Source organism: Durio zibethinus, chromosome 18 (assembly GCF_047325235.1).
Source record: "Durio zibethinus cultivar Kanyao isolate XHJ-2024 chromosome 18, ASM4732523v1, whole genome shotgun sequence".
In the NCBI taxonomy this organism is placed as follows: Eukaryota; Viridiplantae; Streptophyta; class Magnoliopsida; order Malvales; family Malvaceae; genus Durio; species Durio zibethinus.
Genome location: NC_143179.1, coordinates 9,181,248 through 9,206,070, shown reverse-complemented (window position 1 = coordinate 9,206,070; position 24,823 = coordinate 9,181,248). Strand labels below are relative to the sequence as shown.

The 24,823-nt window shown below is 36.9% G+C and overlaps 4 protein-coding genes and 1 pseudogene across 5 annotated transcripts; 4 read left to right on the top strand and 1 right to left on the bottom strand.

Annotated features, from left to right (window-relative positions):
- Window positions 1–1,550: 1,550 nt before the first annotated feature.
- YUC6 (Flavin-binding monooxygenase family protein) lies at window positions 1,551–5,863 on the top strand. Its single transcript, XM_022896055.2, has 4 exons — window positions 1,551–2,785; window positions 3,599–3,847; window positions 4,639–4,761; window positions 4,895–5,863. The coding sequence occupies exons 1-4, from the start codon at window positions 2,081–2,083 to the stop codon at window positions 5,120–5,122; spliced, it is 1,305 nt and encodes a 434-aa protein (XP_022751790.2). The 5' UTR covers window positions 1,551–2,080; the 3' UTR covers window positions 5,123–5,863.
- A 5,806-nt stretch (window positions 5,864–11,669) lies between these two features.
- LOC111299337 (large ribosomal subunit protein eL37x-like) lies at window positions 11,670–12,767 on the top strand. The gene is made up of 4 exons (XM_022894473.2): window positions 11,670–11,778; window positions 11,873–12,008; window positions 12,399–12,500; window positions 12,597–12,767. Exons 1-4 carry the CDS (start codon window positions 11,776–11,778, stop codon window positions 12,644–12,646), a joined length of 291 nt encoding a protein of 96 aa, XP_022750208.1. The 5' UTR covers window positions 11,670–11,775; the 3' UTR covers window positions 12,647–12,767.
- Window positions 12,768–12,868: 101 nt separating this feature from the next.
- On the bottom strand, window positions 12,869–13,602 carry LOC111300900 (uncharacterized). The gene is made up of 3 exons (XM_022896481.1): window positions 13,461–13,602; window positions 13,286–13,402; window positions 12,869–13,173 (listed from the first exon to the last, which is right to left on the bottom strand). The coding sequence occupies exons 1-3, from the start codon at window positions 13,600–13,602 to the stop codon at window positions 12,869–12,871; spliced, it is 564 nt and encodes a 187-aa protein (XP_022752216.1).
- Window positions 13,603–14,039: 437 nt separating this feature from the next.
- LOC111299335 (beta-adaptin-like protein A) lies at window positions 14,040–19,922 on the top strand. Its single transcript, XM_022894470.2, has 11 exons — window positions 14,040–14,206; window positions 14,359–14,875; window positions 14,971–15,095; window positions 15,251–15,449; window positions 15,815–16,043; window positions 16,162–16,328; window positions 16,488–16,697; window positions 17,295–17,405; window positions 17,515–17,691; window positions 18,718–19,164; window positions 19,438–19,922. Exons 1-11 carry the CDS (start codon window positions 14,154–14,156, stop codon window positions 19,726–19,728), a joined length of 2,526 nt encoding a protein of 841 aa, XP_022750205.1. The 5' UTR covers window positions 14,040–14,153; the 3' UTR covers window positions 19,729–19,922.
- A 925-nt stretch (window positions 19,923–20,847) lies between these two features.
- LOC111299334 (uncharacterized) lies at window positions 20,848–24,811 on the top strand (annotated as a pseudogene). The gene is made up of 9 exons (XR_016329783.1): window positions 20,848–21,898; window positions 21,997–22,471; window positions 22,587–22,679; window positions 22,865–22,935; window positions 23,129–23,213; window positions 23,314–23,462; window positions 23,610–23,739; window positions 24,376–24,401; window positions 24,572–24,811. The product of XR_016329783.1 is annotated as an uncharacterized LOC111299334 (transcript).
- Window positions 24,812–24,823: the final 12 nt, after the last annotated feature.

Here is a 24,823-nt window from a genome sequence, read left to right as displayed (position 1 = left end):
TATGTTTCTTGTTTGCTTTCCAATGAGTGCAAAAACTTAAAAAAAAAAAAAAAAAAACTATATACAATTTGAAAGGGTTTTGTCATTTTTAATATTTATATTAAATAATTTAATTTTTTAATATCAATTAGACATTTTTTTGTTTAAAAAAAGTAAACTTAATTTATTTATCAAGATATCGATTATTTTTTAAATCAGTTGATATATCATTAAAGTTGATATTTAGATGTTGTGAGTTTGAGAAAATTTATGTGGATAATATTCTATTTAATCAAGTAAATAGTAGGATAAAATAATTTAAAGATAAATTAAGAATTAAAATAACTATTTTTATACACTAAAAAATTCATCAAATATTGTTTTAAATAATAAAAAAAGAACAATAAAATTTTGTGAGAGAAGAGTGAGGAAATGATTACCTTGCAGACAGGCAGTTAATAACCACCTAAATTTGTGATGGCTAAGACAAAGGGGGTGGCCCCTTTTCCTGATATTTTCCAACGATCAGATTTGCAGTTTCCCCTCTTGAAGTGGTCATTTTAACAGCTATTAGTCATTGTTGTTTTGGCAGGTTAAATCTTTCAATTACTATCCCATGTGTCTAAAACCTACAATTTTATTTTATAATTGCTATTGCAACCCATGATGGGATATATTAAGTTTCAGGCCTGTTGGCAGTGAAAATCATCGGCAGGAGGCCTTCTGGCCTCACCCACTGGTATGGACTCCACCATGCAAACACCCAATTTCAAATATTCTATGTTGGTCCCGCCATTCACTGCCAGCTGCTACTGCCACTGATCCATCCCCACCACCATTCCCCTTGCCTTCTCGGACCTCCGGCACCACCATTGCCACAGTTGCCGCCACCATGCAGAAGTATAAGATCATTCATCATTTCAGTTTACTTATACCATCAAGTCCTACCAGTCAAACAGAGAAAAAGCAAGCTGAAGTATATAATGATAGGATCAAATTATGCATAAACTGAACCAAATGCAAACGTCTTTATTCTAATCTCCCATGATTACAGAATAGTAACATTCCAAATTGAAGACCAGCAGATGTGGAAGCCACTTGGTTACAATTCACAACCCACCAGCCCCGAATTGGTCCAGTCCTACCTATGATTGCCAACCATAATCAAACCTTCAAATCCTGTGAGAATCGTACCAACAATCTTCTAGATTAATGACTGTTTAACTTATCGTAATTGGGATTGATTGTAAAAAGAAGTGAAGTCCATTAAGGATATTTCCTTTTTTTTTTTTTTTTACTAATACTCCACACTTAATAAGTTCTCAATGATTGGCCAAAAAAAAGTTCTCGATGGGGTGTTTGAAGTAAATATTTAGTTTGGTTTACAAATAAAAATAATAACTGTCCCCACTTAAATTCTTTTTTTTCCCCCTCCTTTACCACTTCTTAAACTTAATTTTCCTTCAAATGTATGAATATGAATTGAATTCTTCACTGAACAAAAGGAATATATATATATAGAGAGAGAGTTAGACATATCACCATCTCTCTCCCTCCCTTCCCTTTCTTTCGTTCTTTCATTCTTCCTATCTCTCTTTCTCTATCTCTCTCTTTCATTGTTGAATGTTGATTAAGCCCCGAAGTTCTTGCTTATCTTCCGGTTAACCCTTCATAGAGAGATTCAAACAACTCATTTTCCACAAATGGATAAGAACCCTCTTATATTGTTAATCTGCTCCAATATTTAAGGGAAAATTCCCCCACAAAAACCTAATCTCTCTTTAGGTAATTAGAGAGTAAATTTATCACTAAATCTCGCCTAATCTCTCAAAACTCGGTCACCCTTCCCACTCACTCTCTCCTACAACATCGTACGTCACGGTTTTTCCCGTTAAAATAAAATGGGTTCGCTTCAGTTTTGCTCTTTCTCTTGAGCTTCACAGCCAGTTAATATGAATTTCGTTTTTTTTTTTTTTTTGTCCTTTGGATACTCAACCAAAACCTTAAACTCAAAACTAAGCTAGCTATTTAGTTGTGAAGCTACGTATAGCTAACTAAAGGATATAGTGGTATAAAAAAATTGTCTCTAATTGCTCTGTTTATGGACTGCTTGAGAGAAATAGAAGGAAAACAAGCTCATGATCCCATATTCGTTGAGAAGATGAATAAGTCGTCGTTGTCGTCGTCGTCGCGTTGCTTATGCGTTCCAGGGCCACTTATCGTTGGTGCAGGGCCTTCGGGTCTAGCCACAGCCGCTTGCCTGAAAGAGAAAGGTGTTCAGAGTGTAGTCCTAGAGAGATCTAACTGTATAGCGTCTTTATGGCAACTCAAGACCTATAATCGTCTACGCCTTCACTTGCCAAAGCAGTTTTGCGAACTCCCTCTGATGGGGTTCCCCAGTGATTTCCCTACTTACCCTACTAAGCAACAATTCGTGGACTACTTGGAAGCATACGCTAAGAAGTTCGATATTAGGCCCCGGTTCAATGAGACTGTTTCACAAGCTGAGTATGATGCCACACTCGGGTTTTGGCGTGTGAGAAGTGTTGGGTTAAACGGGAAGGAGATGGAATACGTGTGCCGCTGGCTGGTGGTGGCGACAGGAGAGAATGCGGAGGCGCTGGTGCCGGAGATCCAAGGAATTGGAGAATTTGGTGGGGACCTAAGGCATACAAGTTTGTATAAAAGTGGAGAGGACTTCAGAGGGAAAAGGGTTTTGGTGGTGGGGTGTGGGAATTCAGGAATGGAGGTGTGCTTGGATCTTTGCAATCACAATGCTAGGCCTTCACTTGTGGTCAGAGATAGAGTAAGAACTCTAAACCATGGCGCCTCCTATCTATCTCTTTCTTTTTCTTTTCTTTTTCATTTCTCTTAGCCTCTAAACATTAAAGCAAAAATCTCCCACTAAAGGATTTTCTTTTTTAATTTTTTGGGATTGTTTTATGATAAAGGTAATTGGAAGAAAAAAGAGTGTCTCAAGCTGTCCCCTCAGGTTTTGCAATTCTTGATTTAGTAAGGAAAAAAGGTAGATTTTGATTGAACAAGTTTTTCAATCTTAGGGTTTTTTTTTTCGTAGTAACCATAGTCGATTCTATAAAACATCATCCTCAAAAAATTGGAAACTTCGTTTTTCATTATCTAAATCTGCCCAACTATAAGATCCACCATGTCATTGACACTTATTTCATTCATGGAATTGCCAGAGTTTGTGGCTTCAAATTCCAAAGATTTATTCGATTAAAGACGACCAAAGCAATTTACTTATACTAAATATTAGTTGAAGAAAAAAAAAAGGAAAAAGCAAAAGATCTTTGATCTTTCACTTTCTTGGAATTCCCAAGCATGCGCAACATCGGTTAAAAAAACTTAGGATCTTATATATATATATATATATATATATATATATTGTCGTGATCATGAATCTCCAACCCTTTTTTCCCCTATGATTTATTTTTCCTCTGTAAAGACTAAAGAACGTAACTTCATAAGTATGGAGGAATGGCCTGGACGCAATTAGTCCACAGCCTCTCATCAAACTGTTATCTTTTATGTGTCCTTTCGTTTGAGTCCATTGAACTTTTTTTGGGTAAGTGAACTTTTTTTGTTTATGGAACTAAAGGTGCACGTCCTCCCACGAGAGATGCTGGGAAGATCAACTTTCGGGTTGTCCATGTGGCTGCTCAAGTGGCTGCCCATGCGGCTTGTCGACCGCTTCTTGCTGATAGTGGCCTGGTTGATGCTCGGCGATACTGCTCGCTTTGGATTGGACCGGCCATCGTTGGGTCCCCTTGAGCTCAAGAATCTGTCTGGAAAGACCCCCGTCTTGGATGTTGGCACGCTTGCCAAAATCAAAAGTGGAGACATTAAGGTACTTCTTGCCTTCTGTCATTGAAATCACATCACTTTTTTCCCGTTGGCAACTAAGTAACAAGTGTTTGATTGATCCTATAATACTGTGTTTCCACAATCGTACCACATGCTTTTCTTTTTGCCACAAGATAGTTTCGCAATTATTCCCCTCCAATTTTATTTATCCTGCAATACATTCCAAAACTTGCAAGCCTTTCCAATATAAAAAAGCTACGGCATTGAGGCTTATGATGGGGTTCATAAGAGGTTTTTTTAGTATAAGGTCATTTTCAAATTTTGTTTGAACTTAATTACCTTTTTTTTCACAATATATTTTTTAATTTTTAATATTGTCAGTATTTAAATTTTAATGATTGAAACTAAGATTTCAGTGTTTTATTAATAAAAAAAATTAAAAAGAATTAAAAAGGCGCGAGCTGTTAGTTTATAAAGTTGATGATTTACCAAGAATCGTGTTAATTTCATTCGAACATGTGCCCATTACTCAAGTAATGGCACCAAAGATGAAATATAGATTTCCAATATCCTTGTGGTTAGTGAAGAACAACCATCAGATAATTAACAGGAAAAGAAAACTCCTCTCATTATCAATTAAACTAACCCTTGCGAGTTCACAATCATTAGGAAATTTAATCATACTTCTTCTCAACTTCTATGGGAAGTAATTATTGAATTTTAATATTTTCTTTGCATTTGGTAGTTCTCTAATTGCTCAGTTCTAATTAATACGAGTAACTCTTATATTTATTTAAATTCCGAATTCTTACTTTAGAACTGTTGGTACCGTAGGTATGTCCAAGCATCAAGAGCCTAAAACGTCATGCTGTGGAGTTTGTCAATGGCAAAACTGAGAACTTTGATGCAATCATCTTAGCAACCGGTTATAAAAGCAACGTACCATCTTGGCTAAAGGTATACTCTTTATCTTTTTTCATTACACTTTGTTTCTTTTTATCTATATTTTCTAGATTCTTAAAGATATGTTAAAATTTTTCCGCAAGTTGATGCAAAAAGGCTAAAAAGAAAGAGCAATTGAATTTGTCAGGAAAGAGAGATGTTCTCAAAGAAAGATGGGTACCCTCGAAGGCCATTCCCTAATGGGTGGAAAGGTGAATGTGGGCTATACGCCGTGGGGTTCACTAAGCGTGGATTGCTAGGCACATCAATGGATGCCAAAAGGATAGCAGAAGACATTGAACGGTGTTGGAAAGAGGAGGCAAAACATCGTTTGGCCTTCACTCGTTCTCTTAATTTGCAGCAATCATCACCATGATTCTTTGTTTCTTCTCTTTTTTGGGGTTTTAAATTAAGATCTCAGAGATACACAGAGTTTTGGTTGAAGAAACTATATATACTACACATGTGCCGCTGTGGGTTTTGATTGATATATGTATTTCCACAGGCACATCAAAAAAATCGACTTTGCCTACTCCAACTGAATAGGAGTAGAGAAAAGTTAAGGAAAAAGAGTTAAAAAAAAAGGTCTCAAAGAAGGGAGAGAGTTTTCTCAGTGAACCCTTATCAGGTATCTTCATTTGCAAGATTACACCAGAGCCATCTGCCGGGCCTTGCATGGGAAGGAGGAAGAAAGAAGTTAAATTTCAAAACTTAAAAAGAAAATGGTTGTTGTTGTTTGGGTTGTGGGGGGGAGCAAACTATCTGTACATCTTGTACATAACTATTTTTCTCTAATTAGGAATGACTTTTTTTCTTTTAGTGAGAGAGGAAAAGAGATTCAGAACAAGGTTCTAGGGTGTTTGGTATTTGTTTTGCTAAGCGACATGATTGTGTTTTTAACCTATATTTTCCATGGGAGATTGAGAGTTACAAGTTATAACAATCTGATCTGATGCCTACCTTAGCTTCAGCCTTTCGTTTAGGCTTATTTTAGTTTTGGAGGGGTGTGTTTCGGGGTGACCTGAGAGTTTAGAATTTGAGATATTGAAGAAATGACTTTATGATATAAATGAAACCTTCACTTGCGTATTGAAGTGATCATTCGTTCTTTTGGTTTTTTTTTTTTTTGGTGCTTGGTACAGTGAATGCTTCAAACCAAACATCGTTTGAACGGTTAGAAAGATCTAGATCATGTTCCCTTTGTTTTTTGTCTTGAAGCAGTATCGCTGTCAAAATGATTTCATTCCATGTAGAAGCTTTGGACCACCACTTCTGATCAGAAGTTAAGCATGTGCATTTAAAAATGAGCAGACTCTTATTAATTGCCAAAGCAACACCACATTTTTGTAGAATCAATATTTCAGAATCTAAGGTAGATATAAAATTAACTCATTACCCTACCTGAGAGCCGTGTTCTTGGCTATCACATTTTTAGGACAGATGGCTATATAAAACCTACCTCCCTCTATCACCATAGCCTTCTACAGTAACTTAGGTTAGGTTTAAATTTCATTGCATTACATTAATTCAAATATCAACTTCAATAAAATTCATTTAACATAAAAAAAATTTTGTTAAAATTTTTTTTAATTATAATTATAATTTTTTTTTCAATCATAATTGTAATATCTTTTATTATTATTTTTAATCTTATCCAAATCAACATCATCATCATTTAAATAGAGTTTTATAAAAAAATTAAGTCAACGAAGTAGCAGCTCGCTTTTGTAAAGATAAAAAGAACGTGCCAAAATTCGTCCCTTTCATCAAGGAGCCTGATTAGCATGCGTTGGCTAGCTAGAATCCTGGTATAGATGTTGATAGGATTAGCTTGGACCAACTTTCTTAAAACTGTTCAATTAATTTCTTTTCTGAACTTAGCATCAAACAGTTTTGCATTTGTTTTTTCGTCTCACAAATCTGCTGTGGGCCAATTTTCGATAAAATATATCCATGCATGCATATATATAGTTGAGCGCCTGTGTATTTGAAGCTTAAGAGATATAGGAAGAGGGAGAAATCCCCCGTCAATGGGTTTTCTTCTTCTGCAATCCTATTTCAAGGCAAGGAATAGAGAGGATACGAGCAGTTGAATGGCCCAGAAGATCCCATATGGTCATTTGCATTGGACCCCCTTTTGGGCCTTTATTACCATCAACCATCACTTCTCTTTCTCTTTTTCTCTTGCAATTATGCAAAATAGTAGGGAAGGAAATCTTCGACTGACCAACCGCCTTTAGCTCCAAGTTATTGGTATCTTACTTTTATGCTGTGAGGACCCCTTTAACTAAAGCTATAGACACCAACCTACTGAGCTTTTCTTAACCCTCTAAATGCTCTTATTTGGTAATCTAAATTCACGGTTGATACCAAAAGCCAAGATATCAACAATGGTTTGGAAATTTCCTCCATTTCCATCAAAGAATATGATAGTTGAGGAGTATTTGAGAATTCGATTTTGTTTTGTTTCTCAAAATTTTTCATACATTACGGGGATTCATGCATGAAATGAGATCATAAGAATTGCCTTTTTATATTAACTTTAGAATTGAACCAAATCTGCCATTTCTTTGGTGACGATTCTTGTCTTCCAAAGCAACCCTCATTAATCAATCTGATAATTTAAAATATGATACGATAATATGACATAAAAATTATACAAATAAAAACTATAAAAATGATTCAGTTTAAAATTTTAATAAAAATCATAAATAAATTTAACAAAATTAAAAAAATATATTTAATATTTTTGTGTAAATACAAACTATGATACATAATTTTTAGATAAAATATGACATGAATATAATACGATAAAAATATATTAATTATCAGTATCTTATAATTTTTTAGTGAAGATTCACACTTAATTTACGAGTCATTATTCATTTTAATTTAAAAATATCATAATTTTATTTTTCAAAAAGTACATTACAAATTTAGATTTAATCTCAATTTATATATTTTATCATATTCTCAAAACCTTCCAATATAAAATTAAGATGTCACATCTTGTCTTCTAAAGCAACTCTCATTAGTTCTAACGATGATTGATATATTAGCAACTTTCACCGAATTAATTTAAAAAAGTATCAATTAGCTTAAATGGTGAAATCCAAAATTAGTGGTTGTTTCCATTCCAAAGTTTGACACAGACATCTATTAGCTGGCTTTGTTATTTGACAAATTAAAGGGACAAGCATTTCCAGTAGATCACAGATTTTAATTATTAGGTTTTGCGAACCAACCAAAGGCATTCTGTTGGGTTAGACCAACATTAAAGCATCTTTACAAGCGCAGCACTTGACCAACTGGAGTGGTCCTTGGCTAAGGTAGGTGTATATATCATCCATAAGCTGATGATGATAGGCAATTTCGTTACTTCCTCGATCGGATGGCACATGCTAGGCTAATCAGGACCATCCATTTTCTTTTATTTGGTGTGTTAAGCAGCCTTAATTGCGTGTGGTCCATCAGATTTGATTGCCTGAAACCCATTGATGATATACAACTTTACCATTTCCAAAGCCCTAGATATTGAGTGCAACCAGAAGTCAACATCAGATGGGATGGTGGGGAATTATCAGTCAACGAAATGGTCATTCATCTAACAATAAGAAACCCATGATTGGAATCGATCAAATGATGACTAATATTCCTGATATGTCTGTCACGAAAATGTATACAGAAAAAAAAAAAAAAAGATTTGCTCGGCTACTCATGTGCAGGGTGAGTAGCTTTCATTGTTGTTAATAATTATTTTTATATACTATCTATGATCAAATCTAAATTTACTTTTTTTTTTTTATTTAAAAAAAAATTTTCTGAATCAAATGATCGGATGCAAATCTGTGATGTTTTTATAGAGCCAAAAAAACATGTTAACAATCTTTTCTTAAGTTACTTTTAAATTAAAATAGACCCTTCACAAGAAAATTAGTGGGGTTATCAGGTGCTGATGGAACTTTGACCAGCCAATTCCTATCAAAGAAACTAAACAAAAATTGATCTTTCACCATTGCAGTGCTGGTCTGGATGATATAATATTGCCTTCACATGTAGTTCACCTATCAATCATCATAATGTCAAGTTCATTGAGTTGTATTCACCATTGAGATGGACGATCCATTAGTTTATTATTATCACAATTGCTTCAAATAAAAATCTCCACCGCCTTTCAGTGCTTCCTGATTGCATCTCAACAAGGACAGATAATGGACAAGTTCATTCGTCGCATTCAATTCCCTAATAATATTGATTGCTAAAATTCTATCATAAAGAGACAAGAACAATCGTCATGGTTCAATCTCAATCATTTTAATGAATCAGATTGAAATATTAATTTGAACGTGATGTGTAAGTTAACACTGCTGTCGATATATGATTGAAGAATTACAGAATGTCATCACCATTTGGTCTACTTTCAACTTTTGAATCTCCCCACTCCCGTGGAATAGAGAACAATTCAAAACCAAATTTTATCTTTGGATTTCTACAGCTGGTATTGCCATGGTTCCCAGGTCCACAAACTCCTTCCTACAAGGGAGAATTTTTTGCATGTGTGAAAAGGGTAGGACGAGAAACCGCGTGCATATAGATGAAAATGACAGACTATAACCGTAGTTTGAAGATCATGTTAAACTAAGAGGAAAGAATAGAGACTAGAGAGATTTTTTTTTTTTTGTAAAAAAAAAATTTTAAATAAATAAGATGTTCAATTTTTTAAATCAAAGTAAAATATTTTATATCGGATAATTTAAATATAATAATTACAGATTATAAATTTGAGATGATGTTAATAAAAATTTACCGGCTGAACTTGAATTCAAAACTTTAACCTTATCAATTGAGCCAAACCATGGTTAGAGACTAGAGAGTCGTCCATGCAAAATTGTGCTACTCTCGCTCTGGCTCTTTCATGAATTGGGTTGGAGAGTTGGGACCGCCACTCTCTCAAAATAACACCACGACCTTTCTAATCTTTCAATCATAACCCAATCCTCAGTTCACATGCTCTATACGGATTCCCAAGTGATGGTCTTTTGCAGGGTCCAAGATACACTTTCTTTCTTGGTGAAAATTCTCAATCTCAACCCTCATAATTAAAAGTTAAAGAAGCTTTTTTCAGCACTCTTTCTCTCAATATTTAGTACTGAGTTTTGCTATTTTCTTCTCTTTTTCTTCTTTATGTCAGTCTCTAAGTTTTCTTTCTCTATGTCAGTGTGCTTGGTGAAAGCAAAGCATCAAAACCCACTTGTTCACTTTTTCCCCCTCCCTTTGCAACTTTCTCTTGAAGAATCTAGACGAGCATATGTATTGGGTAAGGTTTCTTCTCCAGGTTGATCTATTATCTTGGGAAGTGGAACTCATTCACACCATCCATTTTTTCCCACTCAAATTTTGCTCCATTTGCATGCATGTTACTTGCACATTATTCAAGTAGGTGTATGAATATATATTCAGCCTTTTGCATGGTTTTTGCAGTTTCCAGGATCAAGTGGGAATTTTAAAGCTCCCTTCACAGTTTCTTTTTGGACTAAAAATCTTTAACTTTGGACCATTATATTTCTTCTTCTCTAACTTTCTTTGATTGCCTTGTCAATTTTCTATCCTATTCTCAGTCAGTCATCGGTATACTATGACTCCAACCATATATTAGACAATGACTCTCCACATTTTTTAAAGATTAGAAGCAAACAAAGCACCTAATAAAACAAAAATCAATCCAAAGAGATGTGTCAATATAATTGTAAATTCTAATCCCTCAGCTTTTTCTTTTTCCTGGTCCTCTCAAATATCTTGTATGAACATATAGCTAGTGCAATGCTTTTGTTCCAGTCCAACTGTGAAAAACAATGCTGCAGAATATGTTGCTAGAAGATCCCCAAAAGTTACATAGACATTCCATCAGCACCAGCTAATGCCATAGTAAGGGAGCTTTCAGCTTTCCCTTTTTGAAGAAGCAACCAACGATTGTTGCAACAAGTTAGACTGAAATAATTGCGGGGAAGCAAATTAATCTCAGAAAGAATATATGATGAAAATTTTCAAGGAAATAACAATGCGGTGAGCGTGGATCGAATGTGTAATCCTTCAGAGCTCACATATCCGTGTTTGACGCTCTCACCATAGCTGAACTCTATTCAGCTATCTAATAATTAAAGTCTAACCCTTGAAAATTAGGCTTTAATTTGTTTATTGTTTCAGAACTGTGCATGGGACAATTTGAGCTGTTGTTTCGATGATGAACGTTAAACAGGAAATCCACATTGTTTTTAGAAAAATTTACTGGCAATGGAAATACAAAGGAAAGATTACACAAACCCTAATCTCATTTTAAGCTGTGATTCAAATTTTAAGATTCATTTGACAGCATGATAAAAGAAACTCTTACTTAAATATTCAAACATAAAATGAAATCACAGCATAATAAAAAAACCCTTTCATCACATTCTCAGATGAATCTTTTGTTAACCATTTCAAAGGATTTTCTTGGAAATGTCAAACTAATCTTAAATTCTTAATTCAAATAAGTACTTATTTATGCACATTATATTTTCCAATAGGAATAAGAAAATTTTTAAAGAGAAGTGAAAATAACTTATGTTTTGTAAAATTTTAACAACTGATATTTCATAATAGTAGGTTTTAAAAGCACATTTTATTATCCAATTATTATTATCTATATATATAGTCCATTATAGGGTAGAAAATAATGTCCATACAACTTTGTGTGATCAAAAACAAATATAAACAAAATTTATTTGGGCTAGACTATATATAACTTTGCTTAAATTGTACAAGCCCAAGAAAATATGAACAAGCTAATTATAGGCCATTGGCCCACAAACAAAGGACTTGACTATTTGGGCTTCGTTAGTGGGCTTTTCTCCGACTAAGTTCAGCAAAACCGCCACTAGAATTCTCAAAAAACCCCTAACTTCTTTCGTCACTATATAAATACCTTAACCTCGATTTGGGCAAAACTTTTCCAATGCCGCTAGGGTTTCTGCAGCAGCATAAACAGAAGACATGGTACGATTTATTATTATTTGAATTCGATCTCTTTGTTCATGTTATTTATGGAGAAATTGAAATTGACTGTGAGGTTTGTATCTTTTTTTTATAGGGAAAAGGAACCGGAAGCTTTGGAAAGAGAAGGAACAAGACTCACACTCTCTGCGTTCGATGTGGACGCCGGAGCTTCCATCTCCAGAAGAGCCGTTGCGGTGCTTGTGGCTACCCTGCCAGTCGCATCCGAAAATGTAAACTTTCTTTTGCTTCTTTGCTCCAGATTTTTCGAATCCATATGTTTTAGTCGTTGTAGCTCTGTTTTTAGTTTGCTGAGCTGAACTTAGATAAGGTAGGCAAATTGAAAATTCATGATAATCATCCCATGTAAACTGATAACAAACCATGTTCCAGATTCATTCTTTTGATCTTCAGTGTCCTGGCTGTAGGGTAATTTTTGGGTCAAAAATGTTGTAAATTGTAATAAGCCATATTTGATTGTCATTGCTTGGTTGAAGATGGCATCTGGATTTATTGCTGATTAATTTTTTCAGTCAATTCTGTCTGCTGAACAGTGGCTTTTATCGGCAATATCAGCTTGTTTGATTGATTTGTGGAATTGGCTTTTGTGTTTTTGGCTTTAGATAACTGGAGTGTGAAGGCTATTAGAAGAAAGACTACCGGAACAGGTCGCATGAGGTACCTTCGTCATGTGCCCCGAAGGTTCAAGACTGGCTTTAGAGAAGGTACTTCAGTTCTTCTTACTGAATCATATGTTATTGAGATGAGAATGTTTTTGTTCGATAATATATAGTAATGGGGTGTACTGGAATTGTTGTCAGGTAGTCAAGCAACTCCAAGGAAGATGACAGTTGCTGCTGCTGCCTCATAAATTAATTATAGCGTTTTTATGTGAGATTCCTGAATTTACAAACAAGAAGTTTTGTGTTTTTATAACTGTGTTACTTTTGTTTTTCAAGTAATATCTACAAAGAGTAAGTTTTGTTTTATAATGAATCTTCACAAACTTATTTGGATTGTTGAGCAAAATTTACTTTCATCAATCCCTTTGTGCCATGTGAGATAGTGACATGCCACCCATGGATGGAATATGCTAGTTGGCTTGGTAAGAATCAGGTAACTTCTTAGAAGGAATGCTAGCATCTATAAGCTGGAAAACTGAGACTAGTGTTGAACGTTTGATAAAATAGTCTTTGGTAAACTTGCTCCAGTCTGTCCGAAGTTCCTGAAGGGCAGCTGCATACCTGTTCAAGAAAAAGTGTAATAGAACTGTAGTCTTGTGCAATTGCCAAATGCAAAGGCAATTCTTACAGTTGATATGTATGAATATAATAGCATAAATCTTGGAAACAGCGTAATCTAAAGTTTTGGGGATGGATTGTTGAATGTTAGATAGAGCTGATTCAACGAAATATGCCCAGCTTTGTTTTCCCCTTTGCACTCTTCAGCTTAGCTCAAAAGTTATAGTTTACAATTGAACAAACCCCATAAAAGTTCAGACAATATCAACTCAAGGCAACATCTCTCCCAAATTTATAAATTGGACATTGACAAAATGCAAATATCTTGCTTTGAAGCAGACACTTAAAGTTTGGAAGATACTCTAAACGGTAAACATTCCAGTAGCCTAATCAAGGTATCATATTTTTCTTTATAAACAAACCTAACATAAAACCATCAGTTACCAGGTTTATTAGACATGAGAGCAAAGCGTTTCCTTCCGACAACCTCAAACTCAGGCAATCCATCAGGACAATCCTCACTCCTAACGCTACTCTTCGTAAACTCAGCATAAACCATTTGAGCCTCCCTTGCATACTTGCTCATCGGTCACCACTATATTCGACCCTATCAAGGTTCTTGTTCTTCAGTTAAATCATCACAAGGAACCTCTGTATCTGGAGGAAAAAACAACTTGTCCAATGAAATCTCGAGCAGTGGCAGAGTGTTTGGGTTTGATGGGTAGTTTTGGTTTGAGGGAAAAAATGAAACTTGGCGGCGGTTTTTTAAGTTAGAACCATTACTCTCTCTTCCAATCAAACTGATAGATTTGTTCAACTCTCTTCTTTGTTACCGGGCAAAGCCCCGAAAGCAGCAAGCAAAAAATTTCGCTGATATTCTTTGAGAGCAAAACGCACCGTTTGGTTCTCGGTAACATGTTTTTAACGTTAGATAATAAATACGCCGACTTTAAATCGAAACGATGTCGTTTTGCTCCAACAAACAGAGACGTTTTAAACGTGTCAGCAACGATAAAGTGTATCATCTCTCTTTTTACTCTTAAGTTCGACCGCCCTTGTCTTCCTTTCACGGCCGATCTGTCTGCGCTTTAGTGGATCTTTGTTTTAACTGACATCGGAATCCGTTAGCTACCAGCCATGGCTCCTCCGGCTCAGTCCCAACGGTCACCCTCACCGTCTCAACCTTCCGGGTAACTCTTATCATATCCCCTAATCCTCAGACCCCCAAGCCTTCAATTTTAACAGCAATTTTTCCTCTGTTTTCTTTTATCAGTTTAAATTCTGATTTAATTCTTCTTTTTTTTATGGAACTCTAATTAAATGTTCTGATTGTAATTAACAGTAAAAGTGAAGTCTCCGATTTGAAACTCCAGCTCCGACAACTTGCCGGCAGCCGTGCACCGGGTGTGGACGATTCGAAACGAGAGCTCTTCAAAAAAGTTATATCTTACATGACGGTCGGAATCGACGTGTCATCTCTCTTCGGCGAGATGGTGATGTGCTCGGCCACATCCGACATCGTTTTGAAGAAAATGTGTTATCTCTACGTCGGTAATTACGCCAAAGTCAACCCCGATCTCGCTCTCTTGACCATCAATTTCCTCCAAAGGGATTGCAACGATGAAGATCCAATGATCCGAGGGCTCGCCTTGCGGAGCTTGTGCTCGTTACGTGTGGCAAATTTTGTGGAGTATTTGGTGGGGCCGTTAGGATCCGGATTGAAAGATAGTAATAGTTACGTGAGAATGGTGGCGGTTATTGGAGTTTTGAAGCTTTATCATATCTCAGCTTCCACTTGCGTCGATGCGGATTTTCCTTCCATATTGAAGCATTTGATGCTCAATGACTCGGATACTCAAGTGAGAGATAGTTAAAAAGCTTGAATTGATTGTCAAACATTTCACTTTTGTTTGTAGAATTAGCTTGCAGATTAATGAGTTATTTGTTTCATTAGGTGGTTGCCAATTGTTTGTCTGCTTTACAAGAGATTTGGAGCGCTGAAGCTAGCACGTCCGAAGAGGCATCGAGGGAAAGGGAGGCTTTGATTAGCAAGCCTGTTATATATTACCTACTGAATCGGTATGTTGTGTAGATAAAAATTGAAGAATCAAGGGGAAAATTCAATTGTTTCCTTCTTTTGGTGATTATGCTGTCATTTATCATGCTGAATAAGTTAGACTAAGTGCTATGGTGTTATTTTAAATGAATGCTTTCAAATGTGTTTTTATGTGTAGGATCAGGGAATTTAGTGAATGGGCGCAGTGCCTTGTGCTGGAGTTGGTGACTAAATATGTGCCATCGGACAGCAGTGAGATTTTTGACATTATGAATCTCCTTGAAGATAGACTTCAGCATGCAAATGGAGCTGTTGTTTTAGCCACTATCAAAGTGTTTTTACATTTAACCCTATCCATGACTGATGTTCATCAGCAGGTGCCCATCAATCCTTTTTATCTGACTCTTTAATTGAATGTTTGGAGAGTTGTTACATTTCTTCTCCGCACAAGCAATCTCCTTGCATGTTTACAATCAAGGAGGTGCTTTTCGGTTAATTTTGAACTTGTGGCTCATGCTTCTTTTTTTAGTCATCAATATTGTCCCCATTTTTGTCTCTAAAACTGTATCAAGTTTTTAATTTAGTCATTAAGTTATTTCTTCTTGTCATTTAAAAAAAATCTGGGCAGATGTCTTTGATCCTGAATCATCATGCATGGCCTTGATAAATTAATAATACTCTAATATCACTTGTTCTTGTTTATGGACTCAAGAGTTTGCTAACAAAATCCTTTTATCTGAAGGTGTATGAACGTATCAAAGCACCGCTGTTGACCCTTGTTAGTTCAGGAAGCCCAGAACAGTCTTATGCAGTTTTAAGTCATCTGCATCTCTTGGTGATGCGGGCACCTTATATTTTTTCCTCAGACTACAAACACTTCTATTGCCAGTATAATGAACCATCTTATGTCAAACGATTGAAGCTTGAAATGTTGACTGCAGTGGCAAATGAGAGCAATACTTATGAGATTGGTAAGCAATCAGCCTCTCAGTTTCTTTTTGAGGGCCTCTCTTGAAAAAGATGACATCTGTAAATTTTCAATGTTCCCTCTGAGTATTCTGATATGTAACCTTGTTGATTAAATTTCAGTGACGGAATTGTGTGAGTATGCTGCAAATGTTGATATTCCCATTGCCAGAGAGTCAATCAGAGCTGTTGGCAAAATAGCACTGCAGCAGTATGATGTCAATGCAATTGTTGATAGGCTTCTTCAATTTCTTGAAATGGAGAAAGACTATGTGACTGCTGAAGCTCTGGTAAATAAAAATTAATGCCCCTACTAGATATTTGGGATATTAAATACATGCATGACATACGCTACTGCCTTCCTACTAAAAGGTTTTTTCTCAGTGTCAAAATAAAAGTATGATGAGTTCACTATTGCCTGTTTGATTTATATGAGTTCTTTTATGCAGGTGCTTGTGAAAGATCTTCTTAGAAAATATCCTCAGTGGAGCCATGATTGCATTGCAGTGGTTGGTAACATAAGCAGCAAAAATGTACAAGAACCAAAGGCGAAGGCAGCTCTTATATGGATGTTGGGGGAATATTCTCAGGATATGCAAGATGCTCCTTATATTTTGGAGAGTTTAGTTGAAAACTGGGATGAGGAGCATTCTGCCGAGGTAATCAACTTTTATGGGTATTGTCCAATGATTCCATGTTAAATCATGTTCTGTTTTTTTCTTTTTTTTAGCCATTTCAGATTATAGTATTTATTACCTGGAATTGGTCCGTTTTTTTATAAAAGAAGAGGTTGTTGAGCCATTTGATTCAACTTTCAGCTGTATCCATTATGTCATTCTCAAATCTGTGCCGCTACTCTGATGTTTTTTTTCATGTCTTTCCAGTGGATACGTGGTGCAGTAAATTTGATTTACCTAATAGTATAGTCACTTAGCAAATGTTAATCATCTTAGGTACTTGATCTCATAAAGTTATTCTGTGTGTTTACTTAACACACTTTGAGTCCCCCGCATAACCCCCCAACCACCACAACCTGCCCCTCTTCTTTCCTCTTCCACCTTGCTGTTTCGTTTCTTATCTCATTCCACAACCAGGGGCACTGCTGCTATCTTGTTATTGTAGATTGAGTATTTGTTAAATTTTCCATGGACAGAATTTAAGCCTCTTTTTCATACTGAATTTCTGAAAATTGGATTCAAAGGTCTGTGTTATGAATTACTTCATATACTGGGTTGATGGATTATGCCATTGGGCAGGTTCGTTTACATCTTCTCACTGCAGTGATGAAGTGCTTTTTTAAAAGGCCTCCTGAGACCCAAAATGCATTGGGAACTGCATTGGCTGCAGGTATTGCCGATTTTCACCAGGTATGAGTTTGTCTTTTTTGTCTTTTTTTCCACTCTAACATCAATAGTACTGTTTGAGTTGGCAAGTTGTTTCTGGAAGCAATAAATTAAACCTTCAGCATGAATGCAGGATGTTCATGACAGAGCCTTATTCTACTATAGGATTTTACAGTATAATGTATCTGTAGCAGAACGCGTGGTGAACCCTCCAAAGCAAGCCGTTTCTGTTTTTGCTGATACTCAAAGCAGTGAAATTAAAGATCGGATATTTGATGAATTTAACAGTTTATCTGTTGTATACCAGAAGGTAATTACTAGCTTCTTCCAACTTTATGTTATAGTTATTTTTTTGTACTTTAGACCGTTCTGAATGCTCTTGTGATGGGTTGTTAAGGCATCCAATCTGCAAATTAAAGGAAAAAAATGTAATGACAAGGCAATGCCTTACCCTAATTACAAAGTTTGTAGTTTTAATTGTAATGAAATTGATGAGTTAAAAGCGGTAGGTTCCCATTCTTTAGGAAATATAAATATGTGGATCTGGTTGTTGAATATGGCATCTATTTCAACTTCTTAATTCATATCATACAGATTGGTGAAAACTGATTGGGTTTTCACAGTAAATAAGATTTCTTTGTTTTTGCCTGAAATACTAACACTTCTTGAAGAATGCCTTTTTTATTCTAAGCCTCGTGGCAGAGGGAATCTGTCTTGATTCAAGGTGGGCCAAAATGTTTGCAAGGAAAATGCTATTTAAACATCATAACCTAAAAACTTACTTGGCAACGAGGACCAACCTGAATATAATACTACAAGATACCTAAACCAAATTTTTGTGGGACATTACACTATTAAACACTCCCTTCGATGTTTAGGCTTGATAGAACAATTAAGAAAATTTGTTATTGGGAGCCACTAGATCAAAATGTTTAAGCAATTTGGTGAAAGGTGCTTTTTTAAACAAGGTTCTACTTACCAAAGTACTTGCATCTCTTAAGTTATCCTTCCCTTCATCAATTCCTTTCCTGCATCGTTGTCAATGGAATAACCCATGGAATGGACTTGCAACTTCAGTTTTTGTGTAAACAGCAGTGAAATAACTTGCAACAACTTTACTTTGTATACTGTTGAGAGCTAAAAAATTGATGATTCATGTAATTTACTCTTCTTTGCTGTAATCACGGCATTGTGACTCTCCAAGCATTTTGTTAATTTTACACAAAATTTCCATTCTGCTATTAAAAAGTTTAGTATACTATGTCCAATCTGCATTCCTCATATTATTCAAATCATAATAAAGTCGTGGTTAACTGATATTTTTAAATATCTGCAGCCATCTTACATGTTTACAGATAAGGAACACAGGGGTCCGTTTGAGTTTTCAGATGAACTTGGAAATCTATCTATTGGCGGAGAAGCAGCAGATAATGTTGTTTCTGCTCAGAGAGTGGAGGAAAATGATAAGGATCTGCTTTTAACTACTTCAGAGAAAGAAGAAACTAGAGGTTCGAGTAATAATGGTTCTGCTTATACAGCTCCTTATGATGGCTCGTCTACATCTGTCTTTGCCTTGCAAACACATATAGAGTCGGCAATTTCAAATCCCACTGCAGCAGACCATTCTCCACAAGCAAGCTTGGCTATTGATGATCTACTTGGTCTTGGTTTACCAGCAGCGCCTGCTCCTCCATCTCCTCAATTGAAGCTTAATACAACAGCTGCTCTAGATCCAAGCACATTTCAGCATAAGTGGCGCCAATTGCCAGTTGCTTTGTCACAGGTTTGCTTGTAAATATTTCCTATTGGTCATGCTGTGGGAGTACCATCTTCATCTTATCGCCTGGACTTTTTATTTGGAAGTATTACATTCTTAGCATCAAACTATCCTCAGAGCTGTCAGGACAAAACCTGTCCCTTTCCTTGAAAACTAAACCACCAGATAGTCCCTAGAATGAAAACCATGTCTGGTCCTTTATGTCATTCTTAATATTTGGAGCTGAAACTTTGCTTATAAATGCACACCTTTCTCAGAACTCGTCTTTAATTATTTCAGGAATACTCAGTAAGCCCTCAAGGTGTTGCAGCATTGACAGCACCTCAAGCTCTCCTTCGGCACATGCAAAGCCATTCCATTCACTGCATTGCATCAGGCGGTCAATCCCCCAACTTCAAGTTTTTCTTCTTTGCACAAAAAGCGGAGGAGGCATCTAATTATCTTGTCGAATGCATAATCAGCACATCATCGGCTAAAGCCCAAATAAAGATCAAAGCTGATGATCAAAGTACATCCCAGGCATTCTCAACTCTTTTCCAATCAGCCTTGTCCAAATTTGGTATTCCATGAGCACTAAATGCTTTCTTCATTTAATGGCTGGACGGGCAAGATGTTCTCAATATTTCCTATTGATTTTATTTTTTCTCAAGAAGAAACTAAAGAGAAAATTGTGTTTGCAGACGGAATTGATGAACTCCTTTTTTGGTAGATGTACATTGTCTCTCTTGATTTCCATCATAGTCCAGTTTGTTAATTTTTTTGAAGCCTGGAATTTATATTTCTATTGAATAATGTTACTCCGGAATAGTAGCGAGGACTACATCAATTCTTTTTGGTTCCTGATTTTCTTTTTCTTGGGCGGTAATAATCGTACTACTCCTTTTCTCACTCAAGCACGCTACAATTTTTTCTACTCGGAAAGAAGCCATGCCGATAGAGATGGTTCAATTCAGGGAAGTAATTTAGTTGGGTCAGTAAAATGAGAAACTCGGCTCTACTTGAAATTTGTTGTTCGAAATATCATTTGAGTTTGGTTGAAATTTAATTTTTATGTTTGATTCGAAATAAAATTCGAATTATTTGAATTTATTTGATTAAATATATTTATTGAATTAAAAATAAATTTAATTTTTATATTTTATTTTAAATTTGATTATTCATATTTACATTCAAATTTAAATTTAAATTGATATATTTAAAATTAAAATATTAAAATATTTGAATTTAATTTATGTAATAAATTAAATTATTTGTTCAATAAATTAAATTACTCAAAAATAAATTTAAATTTAATTTGATAATAATTAAATTAAGTTCGAATTTTATTTAATACGAACTTGAGTAACTTCCACTGATATATTATTTGCATTATTAAAGAAGCGATTATCATTTACATTTAGCCCACTCTCCGAGTAGTGAGGGTCCACTTCTTAGAGTTGATTCCTCGGCCGTGAATCTATCAGTATTTTAAAATTCCTGATTATGTTGGCTTTATCTGGCTTAGCTATAGCTAGAGAGAGATAGGAAGTGTTGGAAATTTGGAATTTGGCGAGGAACTGAACTACCGGACACCAGACTTCTTGTGGAGTGGTTGATTTAACTTTAATAAAAGCTTCTGTCAATAAAAATAATACTGCATACACGATAAGCGAAATCGATTCATGAATTCTGAAAGAAGAAATTCTGGAGTTTCCAGGACAAAATAATCCAGCTATGAATTCAACCAGAGGAGAATTATAGTGATCACTGATCAGTCGAGTGATTTGCATGTGGACTACCCAAAATAACAAAGTAAAGAATTTTTTTCAGGAATAATCAGCTTCTACAATGTTGTTGGCACCCTCTTTGTCCCTATCTCCCGAAGATTCCCCGTTCACCACTTCACTGCCTCCTCTACACCCACCTCCAGTGGCGCAGCCACCTCTAGCACCACCAGTCGTGTCCCCGCCATCTCCGCCAACAAATACTGCATCTCCGTTTGGTTCTCCACGACCGCCCTTGGCCCCAATATCAACCACGGTAACTCCACCTCCGTTTCTCCCCGTGGCATCTCCCCCACCTATGGCCTTTGCTATAAGTCCTGTTACTCCTCCAACGCCTCCAACACTACCGGTTTTTACTTCACCACCACCACCACTTGCCGCTGCTACCATTAGTCCAGTAGCTTCTCCACCTCCTCCCCAGCCACCATCATTGGTTATTCCTTCCCCATCGCTCCCCACAACTCCTGCTCCTCCGCATCCCCCAGCACCAGCATTGGTTATTCCTTCCCCACCGCTCCCCACAACTCCTTCACCTCCTCAAACATCTACATCTTTGCCATCAACTTCGCCATTGCCATCTCCCACTCCACCATCTTCACCATCAGTTATTCTTCCATCTCCAGCAAAAACAGCTCCCTCTCTCCCTCCACCAAGGCCACCTATTGATCCACCATCATTTACTTTGGTGTCTCCACCACCTCCTACAGTTTCTCATTCTATTCCTAACACTCCGGTGTCGTCTCAGGGATTTCCATTGCCTACACCACCACCATCATTCCCCCTAGCAGTTGAAAAAGGAGGTTTGCCAACCACAAGGCAAGGGTCACATTCTCCAATTGGGCTTATAGTTGCATGTATTGGTGTTGGAATTCTACTGTTTGTTGTGTTTGCACTCATGTTCATTTGTTGTAAACTTAGAAGGAGAAAACAGAAGTCTTCCGCGGATAATAGAAAACAACAATGTTGGGTAACTGAAGGTGAGATTAATTTGGTTAATATTGTTAGTTTGTTACAATCATATTTCATATTTACTGTTAGTTTTCTGATAGAATTTCAATGTTGGTTGAGTTGTTAGATGACTTTTTTACTGCTCCAAACCAACCTGAACCAGAAAAAGTTGCCCGACCAGGAGCCCATGTTATCAAAGTGCTACCAAAAGCCCTGCCTCCACCACAGCTCAACAATTCTAAAGGCTCTGGCTCTAATAATTCAATAACTGTTACTGCCCATATCACCTTGAATTCCTCAAGTGGCATTTTTACCTATGATGAATTAGTCGTGGCCACCAATGGCTTTTCTGAATCCAACCTCCTTGGACAAGGCGGTTTTGGTTACGTCCACAAAGAAGTCCTGCCGAGTGGGCAAGAAGTTGCAGTTAAGAAATTAAAGGCTGGAAGCCAACAGGGGGAGCGTGAATTCCAGGCTGAGGTTGAGACTATTAGTACATCACAAACATCTTGTTTCCTTGGTTGGATACTGCATTGCTGGGGCTGAGAGGTTGCTTGTTTATGAGTTTGTTCCAAACAAAACCTTGGAATTCCACTTGCATGGTTAGTCTTATTTCCTTCTCTTGTATGATAAACAATTCCGGTGGATCTATCTGTTGAAAGGTTGATTTCCCAATAAGCTAAAGCTTTCTTGGTGGATAGTTGGAATTTTGTCTAGGGTGCAAAATGCCTATTTACATGCACAATCATGGTACCAATTAAGCTTTAGATGTGGCACTAGCAAAAGGAATAGCATATCTCCATGAAGATTGTGAGTTCGATTCTTAACATCCTCCCTCTGAACTTTTTACTTGTGGCTCTTTTCCTGCATTTCGAGGCAACAAATGAAGCAATCTGATGAATAAGGAAGAACTATATATTATATATTTCTCGAAATCACTAGTTTAGGTCATCTTTTATGAGCCTAGTTCTGATTGAAGTAGATGGTTCATACAGGTAGTCCAACAATCATTCATCGTGATATCAAAGCAGCTAATATTCTTCTTGATCCTCAATTTGAGGCGAAGGTAAGTCTCAAAGTCTCTGTATTAATTTTCTTGTTTTATGGTGCAGCTCATCCCAACTTAGTATGAAGGATGAAGTCATATAATGATAGTTCTGTTCTTATAAAAATACATGATTACAAGCTATTTAATTAAGCACTGAAGTAGGATCCTTTTTTTTTTTTGCTTGTCAATGAACTCTATGTTTTGCATTCAGGTTTCTGACTTTGGACTGGCCAAAATTTTCTTTGATGCAAGTTCCTCCATTACTCACATCTTCACCAGAGTGGTGGGAACTTTTGGCTTAGATCCTTTTTTATCTCACCCCTCCTCCTTTCCAATTTTAGACCATCACTTTGAACTTGCTTCAGATACATTGGCTGTAACAGCAGACTGCTTGCAGATACCTTGCTCCAGAGTACGCATTGACTGGTAAATTAACAGAAAAATCAGACGTATATTCCTATGGCGTCATGCTTTTAGAGCTTATAACTGGACGTCCACCAATCATCAAGAATGAATCCTCCATAAATCAGAGCCTGGTTGACTGGGTAAGTCGATTGATATTATCTCCCAAATGATGGTTAAGGCTCAAATTGTTCCTTTCTCAATTCCAATTACGAATTGTCCAGACTAAATAGTGGTTATACACCTTCTGTTTAATAACTAAGAAAAGGTAACTGTGTTGGCACCAACAGACGAGGCCTTGGCTAGCTCGTGCACTGGAAGATAACGATTTTGATGCTCTTGGTGATCCAAGGTTACACGGCGTTTACAACAAGAGCGAGATGGCAAGCATGGTCACATGTGCTGCTGCTTGTGTCACGGGTCGAGACTTAAGCTCCGAACCCGCGCGGCTTCAGGACCCGGGCATTCACCCTTTCGGCGTCCCGAATCAGCCTGACCGCCACGGTTCACATCCTTGTGAGGTATTGTCCGCTCTGGCCCCCTGACCTCAGGATTTTGTCCTACAAAAGGCGCCTCATAAGGCGGAGATGGTGTGAACCCTTTTATACCCCAAGGACCCTCTTATTATGTTCGATGTGGGATTCAGGACTCCCCCTTAGGTCCGTGACATTTTCTCGCACCCAACCTCGTGACGCCCTCGTCACGGAGGTCGGTCACCCTGCCTACCTCCCTCGAGGTGCTTGGCGTGGATCGAACGGTTTAAGGCTGGCTCTGATATCACTTGTCACAGGTCGAGACTTAAGCTCCGAACCCGCGCGGCTCCGGGACCCGGGCATTCACCCTTCCGGCGTCCCGAATCAGCCTGACCGTCACGGTTCACACCCTTGTGAGGTATTATCCGCTCTGGCCCCTGACCTCACGGTTTTGTCCTACAAAAGGCGTCTCACAAGGCAGAGATGGTGTGAACCCTTTTATACCCCAGGGACCCTCCTATTATGTTCGATGTGAGATTCAGAACTCCCCCTTAAATCCGTGACACTTGTGTACGCCTGTCAGCTTGGCTTAGACCTCGAATGATCCAGGTATATATCTCCCATTTCCTTTCTTTTTTGGTGGGGTGAGGCAACGTTTAAAACCAAGGTTTTCGTTGTTAGAAATGATGTTTATTTATGTTAAAAGTAAAATTTGTACCAGTTGTTATGAACAAAGTAAGAACCAAGATGATCTCATTTTGTCCTAAAAACATTGCCAGGTTGTTCGTGCTCTAGAAGAAGATATTTCTCTCTCTTATATTGATGAAGGCTCAAGCAGCGAATGTCAAAGAATAAACAGAGGAACAGATGGCCAAAGAGATAACTTCCCTTCATAGATTTTATTAAACTAGTTTACCTAGTCATCCCTTTCCATTTGCCCTTTTTGGCAATTTTCTTCCTTAAATATGATATTTGTTCATCCAGGAAAGTTGATATCAAGAAGTTGTGCATTATGTTCAGCCTGCCTACCA

Bases quoted from the DNA above. Each gene is read 5' to 3' on its own strand.
- LOC111299337 (XM_022894473.2), top strand. The intron at 12,009-12,398 runs GTAAACTTTCTT...TTTTGGCTTTAG, and splicing joins TGCCAGTCGCATCCGAAAAT to ATAACTGGAGTGTGAAGGCT. The intron at 12,501-12,596 runs GTACTTCAGTTC...AATTGTTGTCAG, and splicing joins CAAGACTGGCTTTAGAGAAG to GTAGTCAAGCAACTCCAAGG.
- LOC111299335 (XM_022894470.2), top strand. From the start codon at position 14,154: ATGGCTCCTCCGGCTCAGTCCCAACGGTCACCCTCACCGTCTCAACCT. The intron at 14,876-14,970 runs GTGAGAGATAGT...TTGTTTCATTAG, and splicing joins TCAATGACTCGGATACTCAA to GTGGTTGCCAATTGTTTGTC. The intron at 19,165-19,437 runs GTTTGCTTGTAA...TAATTATTTCAG, and splicing joins TGCCAGTTGCTTTGTCACAG to GAATACTCAGTAAGCCCTCA.
- LOC111300900 (XM_022896481.1), bottom strand. From the start codon at position 13,602: ATGAGCAAGTATGCAAGGGAGGCTCAAATGGTTTATGCTGAGTTTACG. The intron at 13,403-13,460 runs GTAACTGATGGT...TACCTTGATTAG, and splicing joins TCTCATGTCTAATAAACCTG to GCTACTGGAATGTTTACCGT. The intron at 13,174-13,285 runs GTTGATATTGTC...TCGTTGAATCAG, and splicing joins TGGGAGAGATGTTGCCTTGA to CTCTATCTAACATTCAACAA.
- YUC6 (XM_022896055.2), top strand. From the start codon at position 2,081: ATGGACTGCTTGAGAGAAATAGAAGGAAAACAAGCTCATGATCCCATA. The intron at 3,848-4,638 runs GTACTTCTTGCC...TTGGTACCGTAG, and splicing joins TCAAAAGTGGAGACATTAAG to GTATGTCCAAGCATCAAGAG. The intron at 4,762-4,894 runs GTATACTCTTTA...TGAATTTGTCAG, and splicing joins ACGTACCATCTTGGCTAAAG to GAAAGAGAGATGTTCTCAAA.